This window comes from Balaenoptera ricei, chromosome 13 (genome assembly GCF_028023285.1).
Source record: "Balaenoptera ricei isolate mBalRic1 chromosome 13, mBalRic1.hap2, whole genome shotgun sequence".
Taxonomy (NCBI): domain Eukaryota; kingdom Metazoa; phylum Chordata; class Mammalia; order Artiodactyla; family Balaenopteridae; genus Balaenoptera; species Balaenoptera ricei.
The window spans coordinates 90,913,722-90,939,242 of NC_082651.1; the positions used below are offsets into that span (position 1 = coordinate 90,913,722).

A 25,521-nucleotide genomic window follows, 5' to 3' on the forward strand; every position below is an offset into this window, starting at 1 on the left:
TACCTGTAGAAACTGCCTGGAATCATCACCTGCTGGATTGTCTTATTCTCTCTGATATGAGCTCCCAATCCATAGTGGAGAGTGGCAAGGAGCTGGCAAGTTCCTTGGGACTGACCCAGCAGCAGGTCACATTAGGAGTGTAGGCATGGAATTACCAGACAGAACATGGAAACCAGAGTCCCCGACTTCCCTAAATACGGTCCTGGACTGCCAACCAGGCTTCTCTCCCCTGCTTTTAGCTGTGAAAACACTGCTGTACCCATGGGAGCTCTAAGACTCTGCTCATCCTCAGGTATAAGTGTCAGTCTGCTCTTAGCTGGAGGAGATTTCTCTTTGTCTCAACTCTTAGCCATGATCACTATTTCATTTTTTTTTTTTTTAAAAAGCTGTACTTCTCCAGTGTAACCTGTTTGTCTTTATTTTCTGAACACCAAATCTTGAAAGAGACTTTTTTCCCCTTTGCTTTGGCACTCGGAAGCTTAGATCCAAATTGATCTCCAACAAATATGAAGATCTTATTGCCTGGATGACCTGTGGTTCATGTACTACTTGCCTCTCTACCTTCATCTTACTATTCTCCTTTTATTTTCCTCTTCCCCTCACTTTCATTATGTAAGCATTTGCATTTTCTAATAGTGTATAATAACTTGTCTTAAATTCTTTTATTGAACAAGATCAAATATTAAAAAATAATCCTCACAGTGATTAACTAAGCCATCTCACTAGTAACATGGTTCATAGAAATATATTTTGTATGCACTTAGGAGCTGTTTGAAAAGATTGGAGAGGCTCTGTCATGAAGAATGTAGCTGGGGCTGTGGTAAAAACTCCTTGGGTGAGGGTCTTCCCAAGTGGAGCCCGAGGTCTAATAAAAAGCAACCATGGTCTCTACCTAGTGCCCATCTGCGTGATGTTAACTCACTTTGCAGACCTTGAACCAGAATATACTTCCATGAAGTCTTGTCCCATTGGAGGGGAGCGATAAGCATCATTTTTTTTTTTTTCCCATGAAGGAGATGAACTATTTCTGTGTTTATTCAAGGAGCTTGTATTGAAATGCGTGTTCTCTAGGTTCCATAGGACTGGACTTGACCCCTAATACTACATAATATCCCATAATTATCAATTATTCTTCCAGACAGTTCCTGTTTGGGATGTGAAGCATCTAGAGTACATCTAGACTATTTCCAGTTAGTTGACCTGGATTGTTGTTAGAATCATGCTTCAAAATATTGGACTGCATCAGCCAACCAGCTTAAGTAACGTTTTGAACAGATAGAACTCTGCAGCCAGCTAGTATTTGGATGTATTTCCACGTGTGTTTATTTCAGTCTGTTACTAATTTTAAAGGCTTAATGTATTTCCCACCCAGGCACTCTGACAGTAAAATCCTACACAAGTCAGACTTTTAGGAGGAAGCTAAATCCATTCAGGTCTCTTGTGACATGTTAATAGCACAAAGCTAGGGAAATTAAGAATACTTAACTTCCATTAAGGCATTTTATGTGAAAGTCAGGGCTGCTACTAAACAATAGAATCATCTTCCTACAAGAAGCGCCTCCGGGTCTGAGCTGGAATTGTTCATTAAATTGGGAACAGATTATTTCCTAGAGACCCAGGAGGATTTGTGAATGTTGCCCAGTGGCAGGGATGGGCTATACCAGTTCTGAGTTTTAATCTGGTAGAACCTGTCTCATACAGGGCTTTGCTCAAAAATACCTTAAAAGAAAATGTGCATAAAGGCAAGGGAGGAAGAAAATGACAGAAAGAATAGGGACGATCCTTTTGGAAGAGAGAAGCATGGTGTTTGCCTCCTATTGTGTGTGTGTGTGTGTGTGTGTGTGTGTGTGTGTCAAGATGGGCAAGGTCTAAGAGGTATCTATTCCAACCTTCTGCCCAACTCATTTTTACAATATTTTTCAGGAGTAATACACCATATTTCTAATTAAACACCACCAGTGACAGGAAACACTATTTCACAGGGCAAATCGCCCAATATGCCGACAACCCTAATGGTTAGAAATTTTTTCATGACACTGAATGAAGATCTTCCTCATTATTTCCTCATTGGTTCTAGTTCTCTTCCCTAGAGCCACATACAACCTACCTCAATCGTTTTCCATAGGGGAATTCTAAGTAAGTATTTGAAGGCTGTTAAGATAATTATCATGATGATGACGGTGGTAATTATCATGTAATGTGCCTTGAGCACTTCCTGTAAGTACGGTGCTAAACACTTTATATTTTTATTCATTAATATTCATGATTGATGAAATAGATACATTTCACAAATTCTTTTTACAGATGAAAAACCTGAGGCTTAGACAGTAAAGTACCTTGCCTTGGATAACAGAGCTAACAGGAAACAGAATTAGGATTGCAAACAGCCCTCCCTAAGCAGACTCTTTTCTAGCTTCACGTTAGTGACTTATACCGTGAATGATGTCTACAAGTGTATGAGTTATTTTCTCAGAAGGAGGGATTATGGAGACTAGATTATACCACCTTCTGCACTTAAGGGAACTGCTTGCTATGTATTTTCATGCACAACATCATCCTTTTCGTATATTCCTCTTTCACCACATCTTTCTTAGAGTGGCATATCTTTTTAAATGCCTGTAGCAACATAAATACTGTCAGAAGCCATGTGGATAGAAAATTACATCCCTGCAGTTCCCTTTTACTGGTCCAGCGATTTTTCAAGTTGCTCCTTCACAAGCTGAGGTGTCTGAATCATGAGTTAGAAAAATACCTTCCAAAGAGCACAGCACCCAGCATCAAATCGCGGCTCCGTAAATATGTGTAGAATAAATGAATGGGCAATGGCCTCCTGAAGAAGATGGTTTAATGTCTAGAGCTGAGAGCAGTAGAAATTTTGCTATTTACTTAAATAATAACTACATTTTTCCTATTTTTTCAGGTTGGGATTGCAGATATGTAACCAATTTGTATTTCTCTATAGACTTGATTCACCCTTGCAAATGTCTCAGGCTGCAGTTTCATTGAGAAAACTTTTTGGATGTTATACCTTTCCGTTTCTACACTTCATGAAGTACCTAATTTCGTTACCATTGAAATGTCAAATTGCAAGAGCCTCTGACTTGCCTGGGAAACATGACCTCCTGTACAGGCTAAGAGGGGTTCCTGGGAGTATAAATCTGTTTTCTAAACTCTTTTCCTCAGGAACTTTAAGAAACTTACCTTTTTGGATAGGTATTTTAATAATGCCCTCTCTGTTCTGCTTGTCCATTGACATGGTATGTTCCCACATCAATGGAACAGAAACAAAGCGAAGCTGAGATATTAACCATAAGGATTCAGGGGATTAGTGAAGGGGAAAGGGAAGAAATTTGTAGAATGTACCTAAACTCTGCCTCCTATGACTAAAATACCTAATTCTTTGAATAAAAAATAGTCGCTAAGTTATCACTCATCACGTGGTATAAAGATACTTTCTATTGGGCCTTCTGATGTAGTTATAAGGGTTCAGTGGTATTTATGCAAGTTATTAAAAAATGTCCAATCTTTTAAGAAGCTTGTTTTTTATACTGCTAATGGTATTTGGTTTTGTGTTGCCTCTCCTAGGTTTGCTGGGATGGGAAACCTGCTCAAAGTCCTTACCAGGGAAATTGAAAACTACCCACACTTTTTCCTGGATTTTGAAAGTAAGTTCCAAAAATTAAAAGATTATGATGAAAACTTTTCACTTTCTTTATAGCTTGTTGATAGGGAAGTTATAAGATAAAGATTGTGTGTGATACTTAAACCACATCCAAATGTCACTCTGCATTTCTCTGAGTCTTCAAAGATCATTTCCTTCTTTCTTTTCATACATTTTTAAAAACACCCCAAAGAATATCTTTTTAATATGCCCAGGTTTTTCTTTGATTTTAGAAGCAATCAGTTATTGTAGGCCTAACATAAATCATCAACATGTATTTTCCTAATAATTTTCAAGATTTTTTATGTCATATTCCAAAGAAAAATAGTATACATAGTAATTGACACAGATTAATATAGAACAAATATCACTAGACGTGAAAGAAAATGTGATATATACAAGAAATGAGGCTTACAGATTTTGTATTTTTGAGTCATCTCTATCTGTTCTTTTATATTATTTGATAATATAAAACTGTTTCAGGAGTTTAAGATATAACTTTCATTTGAAAGGCTATTTTTCTTTTATCAAAAACATTAAATTTTTTCCTAAGGCAAAATGGCTCATGAATCATGACTAAATACATACAGAGATTCTTTCTTATCTTGTTTATTTTTTGATTGAATATATTTATAAATGAATGACACATTCATGTTTAATCAACTAGGCTCACATTTCTACACTCACTCTTGTGTTCTCCTCTTTTTGAATTGCAGTTCCACAATGCTAAGCATAGTTAAATGTCCTTTGTCCAGTAGTCATCTGTTACAAACTTTAATCTGCTTTAAACTGTAATATTTCAAGTATTTTATTTATATTAAAAATAAGTTGGAACTTCCTTACATATACATTAAACCTTCTAACAGAGATTTTCTAAGTAAATGCTAGAAGACCCTTCTAAGATACAGCAAACCAAATGATGAAAGCTCCTTGGATGTATCTTTTAAAAATCTTTGGTATGTCTAAAATACCTACTTGAAAAGGAAAAGTGTCCCCAAAGCTCTTGCATTCTGAAAAAGATTTTTACTGTAGATTATATTCAACGAAAGAGATCTCACTTCTGATTTAACTCGGTTTGCTGTTGTTCTTGATATTTGACTGGGTTTGGCTGGATTTGATTGGGTGTGGTTGGTTTTGGTTGGGCTTGGTTGGATTTAGTTGGATTTGGTTGGATTTGGTTGGGTTTGGTTGGATTTGGTTGGGTTTGGCTGGGTTTGGTTGGGTTTGGTAAGAGGTGCAGCTGGGAACTCAAGAGCCAGATTGATTTGATACTTCAAAAAGAGTGGGCTTTTTTTACTTGTGTGACTTTTGCTACTCTTGTGTAATTACATATCTTTGTTGTTGTTGCTACAGGAAGATTTATTAATAACTTTAAAGAATTGTTACAAAATAAATTACCTATTATTCCAACACCCTAATTTTACTACTTGCATTTTTAATTGACCCCTTCCACTTCTTTTCGTATGCACTTTACACTGTTTCATTCAGCATGCACAGAGGCCCAAATGGTGGTAAAACACCCCATTCACTCACAACTTCAGGGATATATAAACACCTAGGGGAGTTACATGCCTGTTCTTTTTTGGAAGCTCTAAAGTCCACGTGCATGTGTGCGTGCTTCTCACAACGACTACCAGAGTGACCCCATTTGCCTATTTCGCTGTTCTTGAATTTTGGCTTTCCATGCTTCCACATAGAATAGGGTTGAGTCCTTTGTGAAGTCTTAATATCAAAATCCTTTAAAGTGATAAAAGTAAAATCTACAGGAATTTAAAGCAGTAGTTTTCAACTGATGTTCTCTGGAGCAGCAGTGTTCTGAGGCGACATCTCAGGGGATCCCCTTCCCCACCACCATAGCAAAGGGGCCTCACTTCCTCTCTGCTACAACCCAAGGACTCTGATCTGTTCAGTCTTGTACTTTGGACATTTTCTTAATATGTTATTTACGGGAAGGTCATGGTGGCTGAAGAGAACATTTAAATATCTTGAATTTTGATAACAGCTTATGGTACCAAAATTCCATTTGTAGATATACTATAATTTCTCCAAGAGGGGGAAGTGTGGAATGGATTTCCATGTCTGGTGGCTCACTACTAGGATTAGAACTATAGTATTTAAGGAAAATATAAAACTATAAATTTATAGAAATGTATAAAATCTTGTTTGTTTCTCCCTCAATACCAAGAAGAGTAACATTATTTCACTGAGACTGAGAAGATAAATCACTGGGCTGAAGTCACACAGGGAATGATTGGGGAACTGAGATGGGAACACAGATGTCTTTGGCTTTCTTCCTCCCTCTGCTTTGATTCCCTTAAGTGCTCATCACAGACAGCTTCCAGGAAGTGCTACAGCCATCATTCTGTTCCTGATTAGAGAGGGAAGTCTTAATCATCTACAAACTAAGATGTCTCATGAAAAAAAAAAAATTGGTTTCTTGATCCTGCAAATCGTATTTCCTAAAGTTGGCTTTCAAGGAAAAAGGATGATGGACTGGAAGGGTGGGGGAGGTGGGCTGTGGTCATGATTTTTCCTTGAGTATATAGATTTCAGCTCAGTACGGTAACAGTATATTGAGAATGGTTATGAGCCTTCGTGTAAGCCAGGGTGCCATCAGGGAGACAGAGCTAAACAAGAGCAGCCTTTGCCTAATGAAGCCCCAGGCAGGTGTGGAGGAAAATACAGGCACACAGTTCAAGACAAAGTAAAATAAGGGGCTTAGGAGAGGCACGGTTTGGCCTGGGAGTAGAGGGAGAAAGCATACATCAAGTTTCAGGAAATGGATGACTACAGAAGGAATTGGAGAAGTTTTCTTGCAAAGGTGGCATTTGGAATGGACTTAAAACAATGAGTGTTTTTTTCTACAGATCTAGAAGACTTTTCCAAAGAGACTAGTTGAAATCCCTGAGGGAAAACTAGAGCAGGCAAGAGCTTGAGGGGATGGGAACTTCAGGTGTGCTTATACTTAAAGGGAGGTTGAGTAGTTAGAGGATCCAGGAGAGAAAGGCCACACTGAGGAGGAACCTCATCTTACTCAGTTGAGATTCCTGATGGTAGGGCTTGGGCCCCACCTGGTTTGGCGATCCAGCACTCAGCCCGCATTGAGCCTGGACTATTGGACAATGAATGAGCCTGAGTAACAGATGCTGGCCATGTGAAGAAACAGAATAGAACAGGCTAGATCAGGCAGCCAGGAGACACAGACATTCAAGTAGGAGGGAGTGTAAATGGATTCAAATGCTAAGAGTGGTCAAGAAGGATAAAGCTTGAAAAGGGGATGACAGATTGGGCAGTTAACTGCCCAACAGATTCGGGATTTATTACTTTGAGTACAGAGGCTGGATTCCAAAAGAGTTAAGGAGTAAGAAGTAGAAGGAGGAAGGAAGGCTGAACAGTATACGGCAACAGCTCAAAGGCATTTGGCACCTCTACTTTGAGTGTTGAATATTCTTTTTGAAGTCACTGATGGAATATAATTGAACTGGGTCAAATAGATATAATTAGGTTGGGTCAAAATATAATACAAAGTTAGACACATCTGTCCTTAGGTTTTCCAGTTGTGTAGATCTGATTTAAATTTTTTGACCTTTGCAGCAGGTTTTACAGTTTATGGTCACATTTCTACAAAATCACTTAACATCTTTTTATTGTTTTTTCATCCCACTACTTTTTTCTTTCCATGAACAGAAGTTTTACATTTTGATGAAGTGTGATTTTATCATTTTTTTCCTTCTTTACTAAGTTCATGCTGTACCTTCTTTAAGAAATCATGCCTATTCCACGGTCATAAAGATATCCTACTACATTTCCTTATGAAAGTTTTAGAATTTTAAGCTTTACATTTAGGTCAATGATCAATCCTGAACTAATTTTTGTATATGTTATGAGAGAGGTGTTGGGTTTATTTTTTTTTCATGTGATATAAAATTATTCTAGCAAAGGGAGATTGCTTTAATGCCCTTATCGTAATTTAGTTAACTATAACATGTATCGGGCTACTTCTGGACCTTTTATTCTCTCTCATTGCTTTATTGATCCCTTTCACCAATTAATACCAAAACGTAACAACTAATAAGTCTTAAAGTCAGGAAGAGTAAGCCCTTCAACTTTGTTCTTTCTCAAGATGTTTTGAGTATTCTAGCTCCTTTACTTTTCTAAATAATTTATTTATCTTTTATAGGCTTTTAATGTCTACAGAAAATCTTGCTGGGTTATTGACTATAATTACATAAAATCTAGGGATCAATTTGGAGAGAATTGACATCTAGGTAATATTGATTCTTCCCACCTATGAATATGGTCTATCTTTTCATTTGTTTAGATATTCTTTAATTGCATTCAGCAGTGTTTTATAGTTTTTAGAGATCCCACATATCTTTTGTTAAATATACCTTTAAGCATGCCATATTTTGACCATAACAGCTTTCTTATGCTTAGTGTTTGCAATGGTATATATTTCCCCATTCTGTCTGCCTTTATCTTTATAGCGTGTTTCTCATAAACAACACATAGTTGGCCCAATTTTTTTCATCCAATTTTTTTCATCCTTTTGGATATTATCCAAAAGGTAATATCTACCTTTTTATTGGCATGTTTAGCCCATTTACATTTAATTACTGTATGTACATTTAATTACTGTTTGTATTTGAGTGTATCTTGGTGTTGTTTCCATTTGTTCCATTTCTGCTCTTTGTTTCTCAGTGTTTTCCTGCCTTCCGATTAAATCAAATAATTTTTACTATTCTCTTTTGTCTTTTACGTTGACTTTTTAGTTATGCTTCTTGGTGCTTACTTTAGAGATTATTATATACATCTGTAACTTATTGCCATCTGTCTTCAAAATGTATTCTTTACTTCATGAAGAATTTAAGAAACTTATCACAGTACACATCCAATCACCACCCTTCCACCCTTTGTGCTCTTGCTATATGTTTTGCTTCTATGTACATATGTTATAAACTCCTCATTACAGTGTCTTTTTTTAACTTTAAACTTGCAATAGTCTCTTAAACGTGTATGTGTTTGTATTTGTAATCTTAATAGATCTTTTATATTTTCTCACACATTTTCTTATTCCAGTGTTCTCCATTCCTTCTGACATAACTAGGTCTCTTTGGTATTATTTCTCTTCCCCGTGGAAAGGATTTGGAAGGCATCGTGTGCTTATATCATATGTGACTTATTCAGTATCTGGCATAGACCTGGGCATGAAGTATAAGCTTAGGAATTTTGATTTCTTCACTGATGCTAATTCAGTAACTATCTGCAGAACATCTCCTGCATCCTAGCATTAGGAAGGACCAGCAGAAGTGGGGGTGGTGTCTTAGTGGAGCAGAGAGGCATGGGGGGAAAGACATAGAGCACATAAATATAGGAACATTAGAAGAACATGAACTTTTTTTTCAAGGAGTATATAACTTTATTGGGGAGATCAGATGCAAACACATTGAAGAGACAGTAGGGCTGGTAGCAGAGAAGTCTGTAATAAGTAGAACAGAGAGCAAGTGATGGGCTGGCCAAAAGAAATACAGGTTCTAGGCTGGGCCGAAGATGTGTTTCTTAGAATATAGCAACTGAAAAATGATTTTCTTATAAGAAAAACCAACCTTTATGAGCATAATAGGCATGCCAAAAACAATAATGGTGGTTGATGGGGAAGGAGGTGGGGTTAAGAGGGAAATTCTACAGCTTCCAAACCACTGTCCTCTCAGAAAGGCTCTGAATATTTTGACCTGTTAGGGCTACAGTCTCCTACTCTTTAGAGCAAGGGAGGGGGCGCTGTCAGAGTAGGCGATCATCTGGGCTTTCTTTGTTGACTCAGGCCACTTCCTGCTGCTACTGATCTCTTCTTTCATCTCTCCCTCTCTGGTACCCTCACATCTGCTGAGGTTGTTCACAGGAGGCTAGGTAATCTTAGAAGAGTAAAGGAGGAAAATAAAGAATGTTTTTGGTCACTTTACAAATGAAACAACACAAACAAAAAGCAAAGGAACAGAACAGACCTGGGAAGGAATTTGTTTATGCCATCGTAGGGATTCATTCACAAAGATTCTTTCAGTTTCTAGCACTTTTGCTTTTTAAGCGCTTTTCATCTGTCAGCATCCTCATTACGATCCTACAGGTCATAGACCCCACAGGAACATACAGGGAGGAGACGAGGCTCTTGTTAGCTTCCCTCCCTTTACCAAGAAATAATATGAGACCCAGAGAGATTAATAGGCTTTCCCTGAGGTCTCATGTTTAGTGAGTGGTAAAACTGATGGTAGGATCTGGGTCTCCAAAACTACATCCTTGGAGCTCCCCCTTCCCCCATGACATCACAGGGATCTCACAGCATGTGAATGAAATAAACAAGCCTTCAAGTATCTTAACCCTCCCTGTTCTTTGCAGTCTCTCATCTGATTGTTCCTTGGGAAAGGGCTCTGGCATATGATGACTAACCTGTACAAATAAATATGTCAACCAGTCACACTTACTTACATCTTCCAATGGACCTTCACAATTTTACGTTGTTTCTGTAAGCAGTTAGTATTGTGCTATAAATCATTTCCATTTTACATCCCCAAATTTTAATATTAGATAGTTTTGTTTCTTAGTTTATCCTGAAGGGGCGAGGTGTGGAGAAGTGAGGAAGTTGGTGGGTAAGAAGAGCCATAGATTTAATTTACGGCTTTGGCAAATTCTTTCTGCTGTACCTTTCTTCTGTGTTTATACAGCAACCAGTGGGGTACAGAGATAGGGATGTATCTTGTTGATGAAATGCCAGGGCTTCCTTCGAAGCCAAAGACATCTCCAAATAAGTTGTGTCTTCTTCTCACATTATCTCTGGTTAATTTGTTTGATTCTCTGTCAGCTTTTCCACACAGTACTGAATAGGTTGTTAGGAAAAGGTGTGTGGGTTCCCAGTGCTTGTAGAGACAGGGCTCGTCCTTGGCTGATTTACAGAGATAAGAACCCTTTGATTTGACAGCCCTGCTCTGGGTTGAACCCTGCTGCCTTGCCCTGGGGTATGTTCACCAAAGATGTTCGTTCCTGACAAACAAAGCCCATGGCCACCTTCCTCTCCATCAGCACAGTGGAATGCCAAGCATTCTGCTTTCAGTAAATATCACGATCCTCCACTGTGAAACCTCTTCCTGACCCTGGTGACTCCAAAATGCTGACAGTGAATATCCACTGTCACTAGCAAATTGAGCCAAAGGAGGATAAATAGATCCCCTGTAAACAGCACGAATACTGTTTAACTTTCTTAATTGATAAGATGGTACTTTTCCATTAAAAATTCTAGGCACTTGGAATTCAGCAAGTTCTTGACAATAAATATATGTGTTCAAGGTCACAGTGCACATGATACATTTTCATACTTTCTACAATAGCAAGTCCAGAATAGGGGTCTAAATCATCACCCGGGGAAAAGCCTGGATGGGCTTGTTCCCGGGCTCCTAGAAGTGTTGGTTTCTGAAATTGCCTGTGTAAATCACAGGGGTTTTTAACAGCTTCATCATTAGACAGGAGCAGCCCAGCTTTCTGTAACCATCCTCCTTAATTTTGATGAAATAACTGGTGATGATTAGAAATTTAGAATGTGATTCTTAGAAAAAATATCACCAATTAATTCACTGACTGCAACTGGAAATAACGACCCATTTCCATCATTAATATTATTGGTGTGCATTTGTGTGTGCGTGTGTGTGTGTATACCTTTGACTAAAGGTCAATCTTTGTGTCAAAAATAGAAAAACAACCCATAATTCAGAGTTCCTGTTCACTCAGCAAATGCTTTAGGAGGTTGCTGACAGGTTAAATATAGTAACCTTTTCAATCACTAATTCTTCAAGGTCTTTTTCAAGATGTCTCTCCTTGACATCCGAAGACACAATACATTTTAAAAGCATGGTAACCGACTGAATCTGAATCTGGAGAATGCCAAAAGTATAGACCCCAAAGCCTCTCAAAGGACTACTCCAAAATGATAACAGCCTTAGAATTGGGAGAATAAGCATTAAATGCAGTTTTTCACTCATCAAACATTCTATTAATGTGTTAACCACACTGAGGAAACGTTGACGCTGTAGATAAATGATGGAAGATTTAAAAACACGATGTTAATGAAGATGTGAATAGCCAATCTGATGGTAGGTGAATGCATATTATCTTCATGGTAACAGAGAGACATGCAACACTGTTAAAGCCATTTAGAGAGACAAGACAGAAGAGAGGATCTAGAAGCAATAGGATCTTCATTTCTTTTGCTGCTTCCCACAACCCACGTTCTCTGTCACCTGGTCAATTTCCTCATTTATTCATTGAGTCATGACCTGTTTAGTGAGTGTCTCCAATGGGTAGGGCATATGGGAGCACTAAGGACAAGAATTCAGACCCTGTCTCCAGAGATCTCAGAATTCAAAGACAAGCAGAAAAACCATTCACAAAACAATGTGATAAGTATATTTAAATCATATGTTTCAACTATTCAGCACATTTTTCTACCAGCATCTACTGCGTGCCAGGCACTGTGTTAGGTCCTGGAGGTACAATATCAAATGAAACAAATAAGGCCTGAGTCTTACAGGCTAAAAGATCAGATTCTCACTAATTAGTCCTAAGTGTCTGATCATTTAGCTGGGGGATCCAAGTGGGATGAATCATGAACTTAGGGATTTGGACCAATACCAAATGTCACTTAGGGTTACACAGTCCTTTTCCCATTTGAAAAAAGAAGAAGACAGATTAGGGCTTCTTCCAGTTGGTACTCTCTACCTCAAAAGTTGATGCCACTTGTGATTTGAGTCCCCTGAGACTCTTACAGCTGCCTGGCCCAGAAGACAGAGACTGTGCTGCTGGCACCAAGGGCTTAATTATTAGCTGGAAGAAAAGGTGACTTCAGTTCCATGACAGAGGAGAGAGGAAAAAACTAGGGCTTGCAATAAGCCTAACAAATTATGGAAGAAAATGAGCCAACACATTTCTAAGTCAGAATCATTCCCAAAGAAGGAATGATGGCTTGGATTTCTCCCAGCCCTCCCCACCCCATCCCTGTCAGATGGGGCCACATGAGAAACATTTCCAATAGGACACTATTATATCTGCCAAAAGAAGTGTTTTCCCAGAGAGGGAGGCTGGGGACTGAGGGTCCTGCTTCACAGATCACTCTGGCTAGCAGGAGAGAGTTACTGCAGGCCGGAAGGGATTCACCAGAGCCCCCAACTCTGCCACCTCTGGGAGAGAAGTGGTATCGTCCTCCATGTCACTCATCCAGCTCTTTGTGGTCACATCAACGTCAGTGTGAATTTGTATTAGAAATTGTCACTTCACCTGGGACGGAGAGATGCTTGCCTATCTGTGGCCAGTACCACTTTTAGGCCGCTCTACTGGAAACTGTCTTACTTTTGAAGCACTTAAGAAAGGCCTCTGTTTTAAAAAACTGAGTTTGAAATCTTTCTCTTTTGGTGTTTCAGTAACCATCAAAAGAATGGGGGCTTTTTGTTTTTGTTTTTCCAATGCTCCTCTTCTAGACCACTTAGCTTTAATTCTGTTTTGTTTAAAACTTATCAAGTGGTGACTTGCTAAGATGGAGTCATGTGACAGCCAAGATTAGGAGCCTTTTCTGTTCTCCAAGTGCCTTCCTCTCCCATACTTCTTTGTATTTATATTCAAATAGACTTAACCTCTCAGAATCTCGGTCCCAGACTCTCTTTTTCTTTTCCTTCTCAAATATAAATCTCTATAGGAAATTGTCTTTGTGCTTAGCTTGTGAGTTTTCCATACGTTCATCCAAAGGGGAAAGGATTTGAGTCAAGAGTGTTTGATTTTTTGTTCTCTAGGATCTTTACATTTTTGTCATATGTTTTCTTCCCTGACTTTCTTCTTACTTGGGAATTGCCAGCCTTACCCTGGAATTCTGTTCATTGAAACGTGTTCCTCAGTTACAGGCTTCCTAGCTTGTGGGTTTTAGGTTTCTGTTTAAGATGCCATATTGCTTTGAGAAAAGTTTGGGAAAACAGGAAAAGATGAAATATATAGTGTATTGTGACAAACATTTTCCCTGAGACAACTTACCAAGTGTTTGGGGGAAGCAGGAGAAGGGTAGCAAAGGATAAAGGAGAAACATGTTTCTTTCTCTCCTCTGCTTCCCAGGCTGGATTCAACAATGTAACCTGGCAGGTCCCTTTCCTCTTTCAAGTCCAGCCGTCCTTTGGCCACCTGCCAAGTCTTGCTCCCGCTCTTCATGGATGCTCTCCCCTGGGGCTTGCAGCCAGCCAGCTCCGGTCCCAGCCCTTACATGGAGCAGTTTCCGCTCCTCCCAGACCACACTCATCTCTCCCTTCTCTGCACCCTGGTGCACGTGTACTTTAGTCCCTCTTCATCCGCTAGTTGAAATCCGTCTCATTTGTAGAAGGAACAGGTTGCAGGGTTTCTGGGTAATCTCTGAGGGCCTATGATTTCTTTTCTTTTAAAGAGAATTACTATACATTGGTGAATTTCACCCTTCGTTTCCCAGGTAACTCCACCAATTTCTTAGGTCTTAGCAGGATCTGAGAAATACAGTGATCTTAAAATCTCCATGGGCATCACTTGTCGGAGGTCTGGCCTCGCATTAGTATAGGTCCAGCAGACGGTGACTGAAGCTGGAGCAGCCGCATCTGGCCCAGCTTCTACTCTGATACTCAGCCTTTCTGAAGACCCAGTTGGCATGGTCAATGCCTCACTTAAAAATCACCTGTTTTGTGACTTCTGTTTTTTCTAACCCCCACCAAGATTAGTCAAAACTGGGATCTCATCTGGGTAATGCTAGACCAGGTATGACTCCATCCCACCTTTCATTGGTGAGGTCCGCTGGGAGAATTCAGAGCCTTAGGACTTGGATTTTTGAAAACAGATTTTTAGGAGATGACATCTATCCCCTTTCTCTGTTAGCAGTGCCTTCGTTTTAGATGGAGATTAATTTCCTAACTAGCCTGGGCAAGAAACCTATTTTATAGGCATTGTGAGATAAATAAAACCAAATCTTTACCACCATTCAACTTCCACCCACTAGCCCCCCACAAAATACTCCTGCAGACAAGAGCAAACTTCGGCTCCAGGAATGTAAACAAGTAGGAATTCACTGAGGGGCTAAGGGGATGTTTCTGTGGCTGTTTGAATACGTTCTTCATTATTTAAGCTTAAATGTGTTACTTTTTTTTGTGGATAAATTTCATGGTTAATACCAAAGATGAACAGTACAGGAGCCTTTAAAATGAACTCCTGCCATTTCTTGAGTTCATGTTCAAAGAGAAACCCCAAGGCATTCTACAGATCATTGTGTTCCGGAAAGATACGTCTCTGTCATGGCTCTGAAGGATTCATTACCTAATATTTTAAGCTTTTGTAGTATGGAAATATAAGGGAGACTATTTTCCTATCTATACTCAGATTCACAGACTTTCAATCATAACAGAAATATTCAATAGCTTCTATTAAAAGTGGACCCCAAAAGATAATGTTTATTCTTCCTATCACCCACTGTACCACTTGGCACGTAGTAGGTATGCAAAAAATGTGACCTATACAAATAAAGGGGTGCCTGCAATGATTCCAACATGCTTTGCTTAATGTGTGTGAAATATCAGTGACTATTTTGAACTGAGTAATGGGCAGAATTTCTGTTAGTTTTCCTTTCTTAGCACCTTGTTATGTTAAAGAGTAAATACCAAGCCTGCAGGAGTTAAAATAGGATTGTCTAGCAGGTAGAACTGAATGCCGAGCCTCTTCTCAGGCTGTTTATAAACACAAGCCCTCTGTGTCTTTCGGTTTCCCATCTGCTTAGATGCCCAGCCCACAGAAGGAGAGAGGGAAATATGGAACCAGATCAGCGCCGTCCTCCAGGATTCCGAGAGCATCCTCGCAGACCTGCAGGCTTACAAGGGCGCGGGGCCAGAGATCCGAGACGTATGCCAATAATAATACTGAGCTGACAGCACCCTTGGTGGAGAAAGGAAACCCATGCACGCACACACACAGCAAGATTAAGTAATAGCCCTAGTGTTTCCTAGCGTACTAGGAAGAACAAGGAGGGTAATGTGTCCTTAAAAAATGTATGAATGGTCCTTTTTATTCTAGTACGCTGATGTGAGCACACAGTGCTGTAGACTGTGTAGAGTGTTAGCCATTCTCTTCTCCAACATACATTTGATATTGCAGGACTCACATTTAAACAATAATTTGTCAGTATGTTACTTCATATAAGGGAAACATACATATGAAATCTATGAACAACAATTGAAATATGAGTCGTAGTCTGGGTTTATATGAACTTTACAAAAATTTGTAAGAATTTTGGCAGGTTCTACTAGTATCACAAACAAGAGTCATAAAAGATCTCGCTTTAAGTAGTCCTTTTGTTTGAAATAGTTTTGTGGAAGTATCAGCACACACATACATACTGCCACCACCATTTTCTGAAAAACAAAACAAAACATAACAAAAACAACAACAAAAACACTGCTAGCGTCATAATCCTGAAGCTGCTGAAACCCAGACAAAACAGCATTTCGAAGAAACTAACAGCCTATTAAGAGGTTATTTTTCTACTTAGGGGTCACCGTTTAATTTAGGTAATTTAGGTACCATCACAGACTGGCAGGAATGTAATACATATTATAAAGAAAGGAAAGTATCCACAGAATCTGCATTTCCCAATGAGCACTAGCTCTACTTTAGAAGAATCAAATGGTGATGGAGGAGGACTGAATTGCTTCCAATTAGACATGCATTTTTTTTGCATTGAAGATAAGAGAAAAAAGTAAGATGACATGGTGTCTAATTGTCGAGCCATTTACATTATGTTCAAGTGCTAAAATCACCATCCTAATTGAGCATCTTGGACGGCACTCTGATGAACTAATGTCCATTGAGGAAATACACATTAGCAAAGTACAGCAGGAATCGTATCTTTTTAACTCAAATTCTTTCTCAATCTTAAGTCGTTTTGATGTGGAGCTTACTGCTTCTTTTTAAACAGACAATTCCATAATGTTTTGGCAGGCCATTCAAAATCCCAATGACATTCAGCTTCAAGAAAAAGCTTGGAATGCAGTGTGTCCTTTGGTCGTGAGGCTAAAGAGATTTTATGAGTTTTCTATCAGGCTAGGTGAGTACGTGTTTACGGTTTTCATGTCTTACGTGTGATTCTGTTACGGCGTTTGAGAAAGTAGCAGGAAAGGTTCAGGGCGTTGGAAACTACCCCACGTCCGTCGCTGTGCATCATCAGAGGCCACTTGTACAAAAACACCTGCCATGTCCATTTCTGTCAATCCACCTCAGAGTTTCTTCCCCTGCATTTATTGGTGCATTTAGAGTGTCTTTACTAGTGGGTGTCCCTTTGGTTTTCTTCTCAGCTAAGTCTGACTCTTAACAGGTTTACCATGTCTGATCACATTTCCGAAGGACAGAGAAAATACAGGTTACCTGCTAACCCAAAAAGAAGTTGGTTGGCTGGAATCATGTGTTAAGTTTAATATAGTAAAATACAAGGAAGACAAACATAACATTCTATCCTTAAGCTTAAAAAAATCTGTGCAGGCACAGCATGGCTTTGCAGAAGCAAGAGGAAAATCAAGTCTGGTTGACAGTAGGCTCTATGTGACCACCGATATGATACAACCCCTCCCCGAACAGTAAAGCTGTCTGAGGTTTCCCTGGTTAATATAATACATCTAGAACGAGGAAGCGTGTGGTCATGTTTTACTCTACTTCTGCCGTAAGTGAGTGCCACATTTTAAGAGTTAAACAGAGAAACTGAAGTACGCTGGGGGAATAATAGCCATGATGTTGAGAGAACTTGAAGCTAAGACTCAAAGGAAAGAGTTCAATGAACTGAACCAGTTTTTCAAGAAGAGAGAGCTTCTGAAGACACTCAGGTTGAAGAGGAATCAACTTCTCTGTTTCCTCCAAGTGTGTGTCTAGATCCAATGAACTGAAATCCTAAGGAGCCAACTTTCAGCACAGCAGACAGGAAAAACCCACCTATCAGAGCAGGCCAAAGTCAAGCGAGCTGCCTCAGAAGACAGTTTGTTCCCACAGACAGAAAATGCTAGCGGTGTCCTTGGAAAGAAACTGTTAAAAGACTCTAGGGATGATAGAGCAGGCGCTGGTGCACTCTTCTGTGAAGAGCCAGATAATAAATATTTTAGGCTTGTGGGCCATCCTATTTTCGTTGCAGCCACTCAACCCTGCCATTGTAGCACAAAAGTAGCCATAGTCAATCCCTAGGGGAATGAAAATAAAGCATGGCTGTGTTTTGATAAAACTTTATTTGCAAAAATTGACTGTGGGCCATAGTTTTCCTACCCCTGCTCTAGAGGACTGGTTAAATGACTCGGTGCTAGGAGAAATACATGGAAGGAAAAACTGGAAGGAAGTTTTAGAAACAGAGAAGTGGGAGTAATGAGACTCTTTTCAGGACAATAATGGAGGTAGATATGGCAGTGGGTTTGTAGAAAAATCTTCCTGGGATTTGCTGAGAGTGTAAATGCAGAGAAGAGCTGGAATAGACCAGAAGTCTCTCCCTGCAAAGCAGGTTATTTAACCCATGCATTCAGGGCCACCTCGTCTCCCCCTGGATTGTGAATGCTAATCTCATGCACATGATCCAAAATCACCTATTTGTGGTTTTCTAACAGCGTGAGGAATTGGGATGACAGGACATGTGAGGGTCCAGCTGAGCTTTGGGAGACATTTACAAGACTGTGTGGCCACGGGGCTCTTCTCCAGTGGAGGCAGAGCGTGGGGGGCTCCTTTTCCTCCTCACCCACACATGTCACATTTCACACAGTTCTGGGGGAAAAGGTGGAGTGGAAAGACTCAAGCAGGTTATCTCTGAGAATGTCAACTGGGGCTGCAAATTGTGCTTTTTGAGAAGATCTCTGTGAGCCACCTCAAATATGTCTGTATCACTTCGACTTTCAGAAAAAGCTCTTCAGAGTTTATTGGAATCTCTGACCTGTCCGCCCTACACACCAACCCAACACCTGGAGCGGGAGCAGGCCCTGGCAAAGGAGTTCGCGGAAATTCTGCATTTCACCCTTCGATTTGATGAGCTAAAGGTTAGGCCGCGTGTACTTGGATTAACAGATTCCTACTGAGCACCTAGGTGTCCAGGTGCTCTGCAGTGCTGTGCGGGGGGGGGGGGGGGGGGGGGGGGGGGGCGGGTGAAGAGAGATGAGTGAGCTGTAGCTCCTTCCCTAGAGAGACGTGTCATGTGGTGAGAATTTGAACTCCTTGTGGTCAAAGTGATTTAAGATGGTGGTTTCTACATGGAAATTCAAAATCTGCCAAATGCAACCAGAAAAAAACATTTCAGATGTCTCTTCCTCTTTGGGAACAAGTATACTTTCCCTGAAATCTAGCCTAGGGTAAAACCAGGGCATATTTTTAAATAGTGAAGCTTTGAGTATTTATTTTTAACCGGAAGTTGCTTTGACTCTTGGGTAACAAAGAGAAGTCCTGGTACCTGTGCAGAATCTAGTGTCCGGGCTTCTGATGCATATCCCGTACCTGATGCTGAGAGATGACCTGCTTTCCTCCCTTCTGAATTTCAGATGAGGAACCCGGCTATTCAGAATGACTTCAGCTACTACAGAAGGACCATCAGTCGTAACCGCATCAACAACATGCATGTGAGTCCCCGGAGCTACCAGGTTGACACACCCATGCTCCAGTCATCGGGAGGGGCACGGGGAGAAGACAGAGCCTTTGTCTGTAATTCAATTTCCAGAGGACACTGTTTTGAGATGTTGACCGTCTCTTTATCAACCGCATCCTCTCGTCTTCTTTTCATCAGCTAGACATTGAGAACGAAGTCAACAATGAGATGGCCAACCGAATGTCCCTCTTCTATGCAGAAGCCACGCCGATGTTGAAAACCCTCAGCAACGCCACCATGCACTTTGTCTCCGAAGTAAGCAACGTCGAGAAATGAGGTGCCTTTTGCCCGATTGCATGTAAAATCTGCTAACAGGGCTAATACCCATTTGTGTCTCCCATTTAGAACAAAACGCTGCCAATAGAGAATACCACAGACTGCCTCAGTACGATGACGAGTGTTTGTAAAGTCATGCTGGAAACTCCGTAAGTTAAATCAGAGGTGTATTCATGGTCAAGAGTTCACCTATCTCTGTGATGATGGTGATGGTGGTGACGACATCTAACATTTGGGTCAGCATATTAACATTTACTTATATATTAACTGAATTAATTTCATAAAGAATTCTGGGTGAGAGGCGTAGTATTCCCATTTTAGAACTGAGGAAGATGAGGCCTAAATTGATTAACTGACTTCTTCCCAAAGATTGCATAGCTTGTTAGATGGCAGAATCAAAAGTCGAATCAAAGATACAGGAGAAGTTGTATAAGGATCAAATGGAAGATTGGGTTAAATGACTGGGTATGTTATAAATATATTGGAGAAAAGATTTGAGAGAAGATTTAGAACCAAGAGTGGAAGTGGTAAGGCTATTGCAAAAATGATAATGAAGATCTCTTTCTCTCTCTCTCTCTCTCTCTCATGCATGCAGCAGTTTCCTTGCACTTAAATTACTTGCTAGATTTAAAAAAATGGTTGAGGTTGTTGAGGATGAGTCAGTATGGTAATGAGAAAACCTGCACTCCAATGTCAGGGTTCCACTTATTCCACATATGTCTGTAGCCCCTTTGTGCCCATAAACAAGTGGTCTGACCTGCCTGGACCTTGGTTTCCTCATCTGATAAGGTTCCCATAATACCATCTATGATGCAAAGAGTTTGGGAGGGCCAAAGGCATCAAGAGTGCCTTATAAAATTTGATGCTCTGTTCAAATGTAAGATGGTGTTAATTTCAGATAGTTCATTTATATTTAAGTTAAGATTTATTCCAAGATGGAAATAGTAATCATCATCATTGTGGGGACAATCCATAATGAAGTAGATGTTAAGAAAGCCTCTAGGGGCTTCCCTGGTGGCGCAGTGGTTGAGAATCTGCCTGCCAATGCAGGGGACACGGGTTCGAGCCCTGGTCTGGGAAGATCCCACATGCCGCGGAGCGACTAGGCCCGTGAGCCACAATTACTGAGCCTGCGCGTCTGGAGCCTGTGCTCCGCAACAAGAGAGGCCGCGATAGTGAGAGGCCCGCGCACCGCGATGAAGAGTTGCCCCCACTTGCCGCAATTAGAGAAAGCCCTCGCACAGAAATGAACACCCAACACAGCCATAAATAAATAAATTAAATTAAATTAAATTAAATTAAAAAATTAAAAAAAAAAAAAAGAAAGCCTCAAGAACTGGCTTGAATTATCTGAATCATCAGCGACCCTGTCAAGGTAGGTGAACAAAATTCAAACTCCACAAATACTCTCAGCCCAATGAATGGTATGTAATTTCTGGTAGGTACCTTTGCCAATGGAATTCAATCTGCAGCCTGTATCTTAACAAAGGAAGTTACCCAGACTGGAGACACGGTAGCTGCTCTATAGAAATGAACTTGATTCGTTTTCTCCATAATGAAGCCATTATTCTCTATAATCTAGGACAGCCAGAGAGACCTGCTATAAAATATTCAAGATTGATGGGCGGGGGACTTAGGTACACGATGAGCTGCCTCGCTGAGGGCAGAAGAGAATTTACTGCCCTCTAATTTACCTTGTTTTCACAGTGGTCAGATAGATTCAAGGAGAATTACCATCGCTGGTTTCTGTAAGAGCTTATTAACCTGGCTCTGCAGGTCTGGAATTGCTCTCCAGGGAGGCTCGGAGGAGGCTGAAGTAGCCATTTGTGGAGCCAGAGATGAACGTGCTCCGTCACGGAGGTAATATCTCTGCCACTTGTCCTCTCTTCCAGGGAGTACAGGAGTAGGTTTACAAGCGAAGAAACGCTGATGTTCTGCATGAGGGTGATGGTGGGGGTCATCATCCTCTACGACCACGTCCACCCTGTGGGAGCTTTCTGCAAGACGTCCAAGATCGATGTAAGAATAGTTACGAACTGTGATTTCCCAATAAGAGCTCATAAATGTCATCAAACAGACCTTGCTTCCCTTTCTCCCTCCCCTCCACACCCCCTACCCCCCGGCCCGGGAGTGAACTCTCCCAGATGTGAGCCCCATCGTGGCAGCTCTTGTAGCAAGAAGTCCAGTCCTGTTCATATGCTTGCAGCAAACACATCCAACCTCAAAGACATAGCAGGAATATGGAGGTGCTGATGCCTTCAGCCTGTAGAGGAGCTGAGAGGTAAACAATCCCTGAGCTACAAGCTGCCCCTTCCGCTTACCCAGTGTGCCATATAAATATATATTTTTTATATGTTATATGTGTCTCATCCTAGATTACAAGGCACCGCGGTCAAATCCCAAACAACGTTCCAGCTTCCTCTCCCACCATCCCTGCAGATGGCTCTACCTGATTCCCATGCCTTTTCTTGTCCTTGGACTATGCTTGAGCTCTTTACTCTGCCCAGAGCGCCCTCCCTCTTCTCTGATGGGGGGATTCTTTTAAGGCCCTCCTCACAGGTCACCTCATTTGGAGCACGTCTCTCCTGTGCCCTGCAAGGAGCAGAGGCCTGCTTCTCCTCCGGGCCCGGAGCGCCTACCATTTTGGATTTTCTGACTCCCTCATGGCCTCTGAGTTTGTTGACAAGGGCAGAGACCAAGATCTATACACCTAATGTCTGCTTCATTTCCTGGCAGTGTCCTTGGTGCATACAGCACGGCGCTCACTAGGTACTCCTTAGAGTTTTTGCTGAACGAATGGACATGGTTGGAAAACAAATGATTGTGGTGTGCAGGTGACTTCCTGTTGCTTGTGGGATAAAACAGGTTCCTCTCAGCCCAGTGTTTGCCGGCAGTGGCACCCAGCAGTGTAACCCTGTATTAATGTAAAGCCTTTTAAGTACGGAATAGGACCTCTTGGTACCACCTTATTCTGACGCGGCTGAGTCGGGGCGTGCACACTCTACGCTCGTTCACCCTCGCAGACCAGCATCTCTGATGCTCTAGTTCTGTGCAGACAGAAAGTCCGTGTGCCCAGGGGGGCCATGAATCTAAGGATTGTAAGAAAATGTATCAATTAGTAATGCAACTTGGATTACTCATTTTGAGGTTTTGGCTCCCTAGCGTATCTAGCCATGGTTCTTCATTATTTTTAATGTAATTATTTCTATTTATCAAGATACTTATACTTATATAATTACTTATATAAATACTTACACTTATATACTTATATAAATACTTATATACTTATCTATACTTATATACTTATATAAATACTTATAAATATACTTATATAAATACTTATATAAAAGTTTTGGGAAAATACAGGAAATCAAAATACAGAAAATTGGGACTTCCCTGGTGCCCCAGTGGTTAAGACTCCATGCTTCTACTGCAGGGGGCGCGGGTTCGATCCCTGGTCAGGGAACTAAGACCCCGCATGCTGCACGGGGCAGCCAAAAAAAAACCAAACAAACCCAAAATACAGAAAATTAAATTTATCAGTGGTAACCTCACCATGGACAGATGACCACCGTCAATATGTCACATATATATGTCCCTTCATTTTGTATAGATGTTTGTGTGTATGTGTGTATATACTTAACAGATTAGTACCCTGCCATAATTTCTATATTAAAACATTTAATTTGCATAACAGTATATTATGGAAGTTTTTTCATACCAATCAATACTTTTACTGTATTCTTTGTGAGGCTTTAACATTTTTATGCTATAGATTAAGTATAAATAGCTCTATTAATAACCCATGAATATCATCTGAATATGGATTGAATTTATTGCATAGTACTCATAGGACATTCTCATTTACCACAGTCTTTTGTTAACTTGTCACAGAGTCAATAATTAAAAATACACTGGGTACCATTATGTCTTGTAGCCCTAACCTTTAAAAAGCTTGTCCTTGCTTGTCATTTACTGAGTCTTTCTGCTGAGGCTATAAACGTTATGTAATATTAGATCTATCCCTACCCAGTTTTGATGAAGTCCATTTGCTCATGTATGTCTCACTAAGAAGGTTTGTTCATAGAAGTTTGTATGTGTCTCTAAGAAAGTTTCAGGTTTACGGAGCACACGTGTATGATGGGCCATTTTTCTTTGATGGCATAAGGGTTTCTTTCCAGATGCCAGTCTGCTTCTAAGCCAGCAGCTTCTTGCACTGTTTTATAAATACTTAGGGTATCAGCATCAACTGTGAAAAGGCAAATATTGAAATAGATCCTGTTACCTGCGCTTACAAAGAATGTGTTCTGTAGTCCAAAATGGAGGTACTGAGCTCTAGAAACCCAGATGAGGGAGAAACTCATTTGACGTAGAGGCAGAGACAGAGGGTGACGTTTCAGGTGTATCTTGAGGATTTTACCAAATGGACCGAGAGAAGGAAGAGTACGCCAGGCGGAGGGAATCATCAGAGCCAAGTCATCGAGGCCCGGAGGGATATGCATCATTTAGAGAACTGATGCTATTCGTGGGTGCCAGGAGAGCAGGCTGGAGTGAGATGGCATTTTCAACTGATGTCCTTCAAATTGTATGGAATGATCCAACACAGAATCACTCCTAAACCGTGGTCCCCAGCCCAAACCTCACCCAGAATTCCAGACCCCTCCTCCTTCGGACACTTGAGGCATGGCCGGCCTCAAATCAAAGGTTATCCTTTCCCCCACAGACCTGCTCCTCCTCCTCCTGGGTTCCTGTCTCAGGTATTTCACCTTCTTCCGACTCAGTCTCAAAGCCAGAAACCTGGGATTGTCCCTCAGAACCTAGGCACTGTCTTCTTCCCTCTTCACCTTCACGCCTTCTCAATCACCGAGTCCTGTGAACTGGACCTCGGATGCACCCCCCCGTCTTGCCCTGATCCTCCGTGCCCACTGCTGCTCTCACACCCTCACCCTCAGGGGCTCCCACTGGCCCTCCCGTCTCCAGTCGCGCTTCCTCCCATCCCTTGCAGTATGAATCACATTACTAGATTGTTTAACACCTATCAAGGGTGTTTTACACAGGTAAAGGCCCCCAACTCCCGAACATGCTGTTAAACCCACATTGAATCTGGCCCTGAGTACACCTCTGACTGCATGCTGTTATTCACACTCAAGGCTTTCATCTGCCTGAAATAGAACTCGAAATTCCCAAAGAGTATCCACTGCTCTTTCTGCCTCTTCTCTAATCTATGTCCCCATTTCTCCTTGGGCACTTTTTACAAGAACACATATCACAGGATGATAATGAGCTATTTGTCTCTCTTCTCCCACTAGACTATGAGCTCTTTTGGGAGAGGGACCAAATCTCTTCATTCTGAGCTTGATCCCATCCTGCACCCATGACAGGCATCTCTGAATGACCACGACATTCTTTTTGGATGAGCCTAAACATGCCCCCAAATGATTCTCAACCCTGGGCTTCTGGCTGCCCCCATCAATCCAACAGGGTTTATCAGGCCTTTAGGAAAAAACTTTCAACATACAAGAACATTTTTATAAGTGACCTTTATAAAAGAGGCCCTTAGTACAGTATACCCAAATCAGTGCATGAACATCTGAGCTTAAAATGAGTGATGGCGTTCTTTGCAGAAAGATTCTTCCTTCACAAAAAAAGAAAAAGAAAAAATTTGTTAAGTTGTTGAGTTTACCAGTCAAACAGCTGAAGGAGGAAAAGCATTCTGGGCAGAGAGATGACATAAAATGATCAGGTTTGCAATTCATTCAGTCAGTCTCAACTGAGCACAGGCTAGAGGAGGAGCTCTCCCCTTGGCTCTGGAGTCCAAGACAAGAAAATCAACGTCTCAGGTCTTTGTCCCCAAAAGTCAGACACATAAAATGTTCGATTGCAGTATAGTATGAAAACT

At 40.8% G+C, this 25,521-nt stretch overlaps 1 protein-coding gene across 2 annotated transcripts in view; it reads left to right on the forward strand.

The window, feature by feature from the left end:
* The window catches only part of CYRIA (CYFIP related Rac1 interactor A), a 108,509-nt gene that overhangs the window by 77,351 nt on the left and 5,637 nt on the right, over positions 1 to 25,521 (forward strand). Inside the window, exons 3-10 of one of the 2 annotated variants that reach the window (XM_059942177.1) lie at positions 3,586 to 3,665; positions 15,471 to 15,592; positions 16,688 to 16,793; positions 18,611 to 18,747; positions 19,243 to 19,320; positions 19,485 to 19,601; positions 19,692 to 19,771; positions 21,515 to 21,641. In XM_059942177.1, coding sequence (XP_059798160.1) covers positions 3,596 to 3,665; positions 15,471 to 15,592; positions 16,688 to 16,793; positions 18,611 to 18,747; positions 19,243 to 19,320; positions 19,485 to 19,601; positions 19,692 to 19,771; positions 21,515 to 21,641 — 837 coding nt within the window. In that variant the 5' untranslated portion in view covers positions 3,586 to 3,595. The other variant, XM_059942178.1, reaches the window with a different exon arrangement.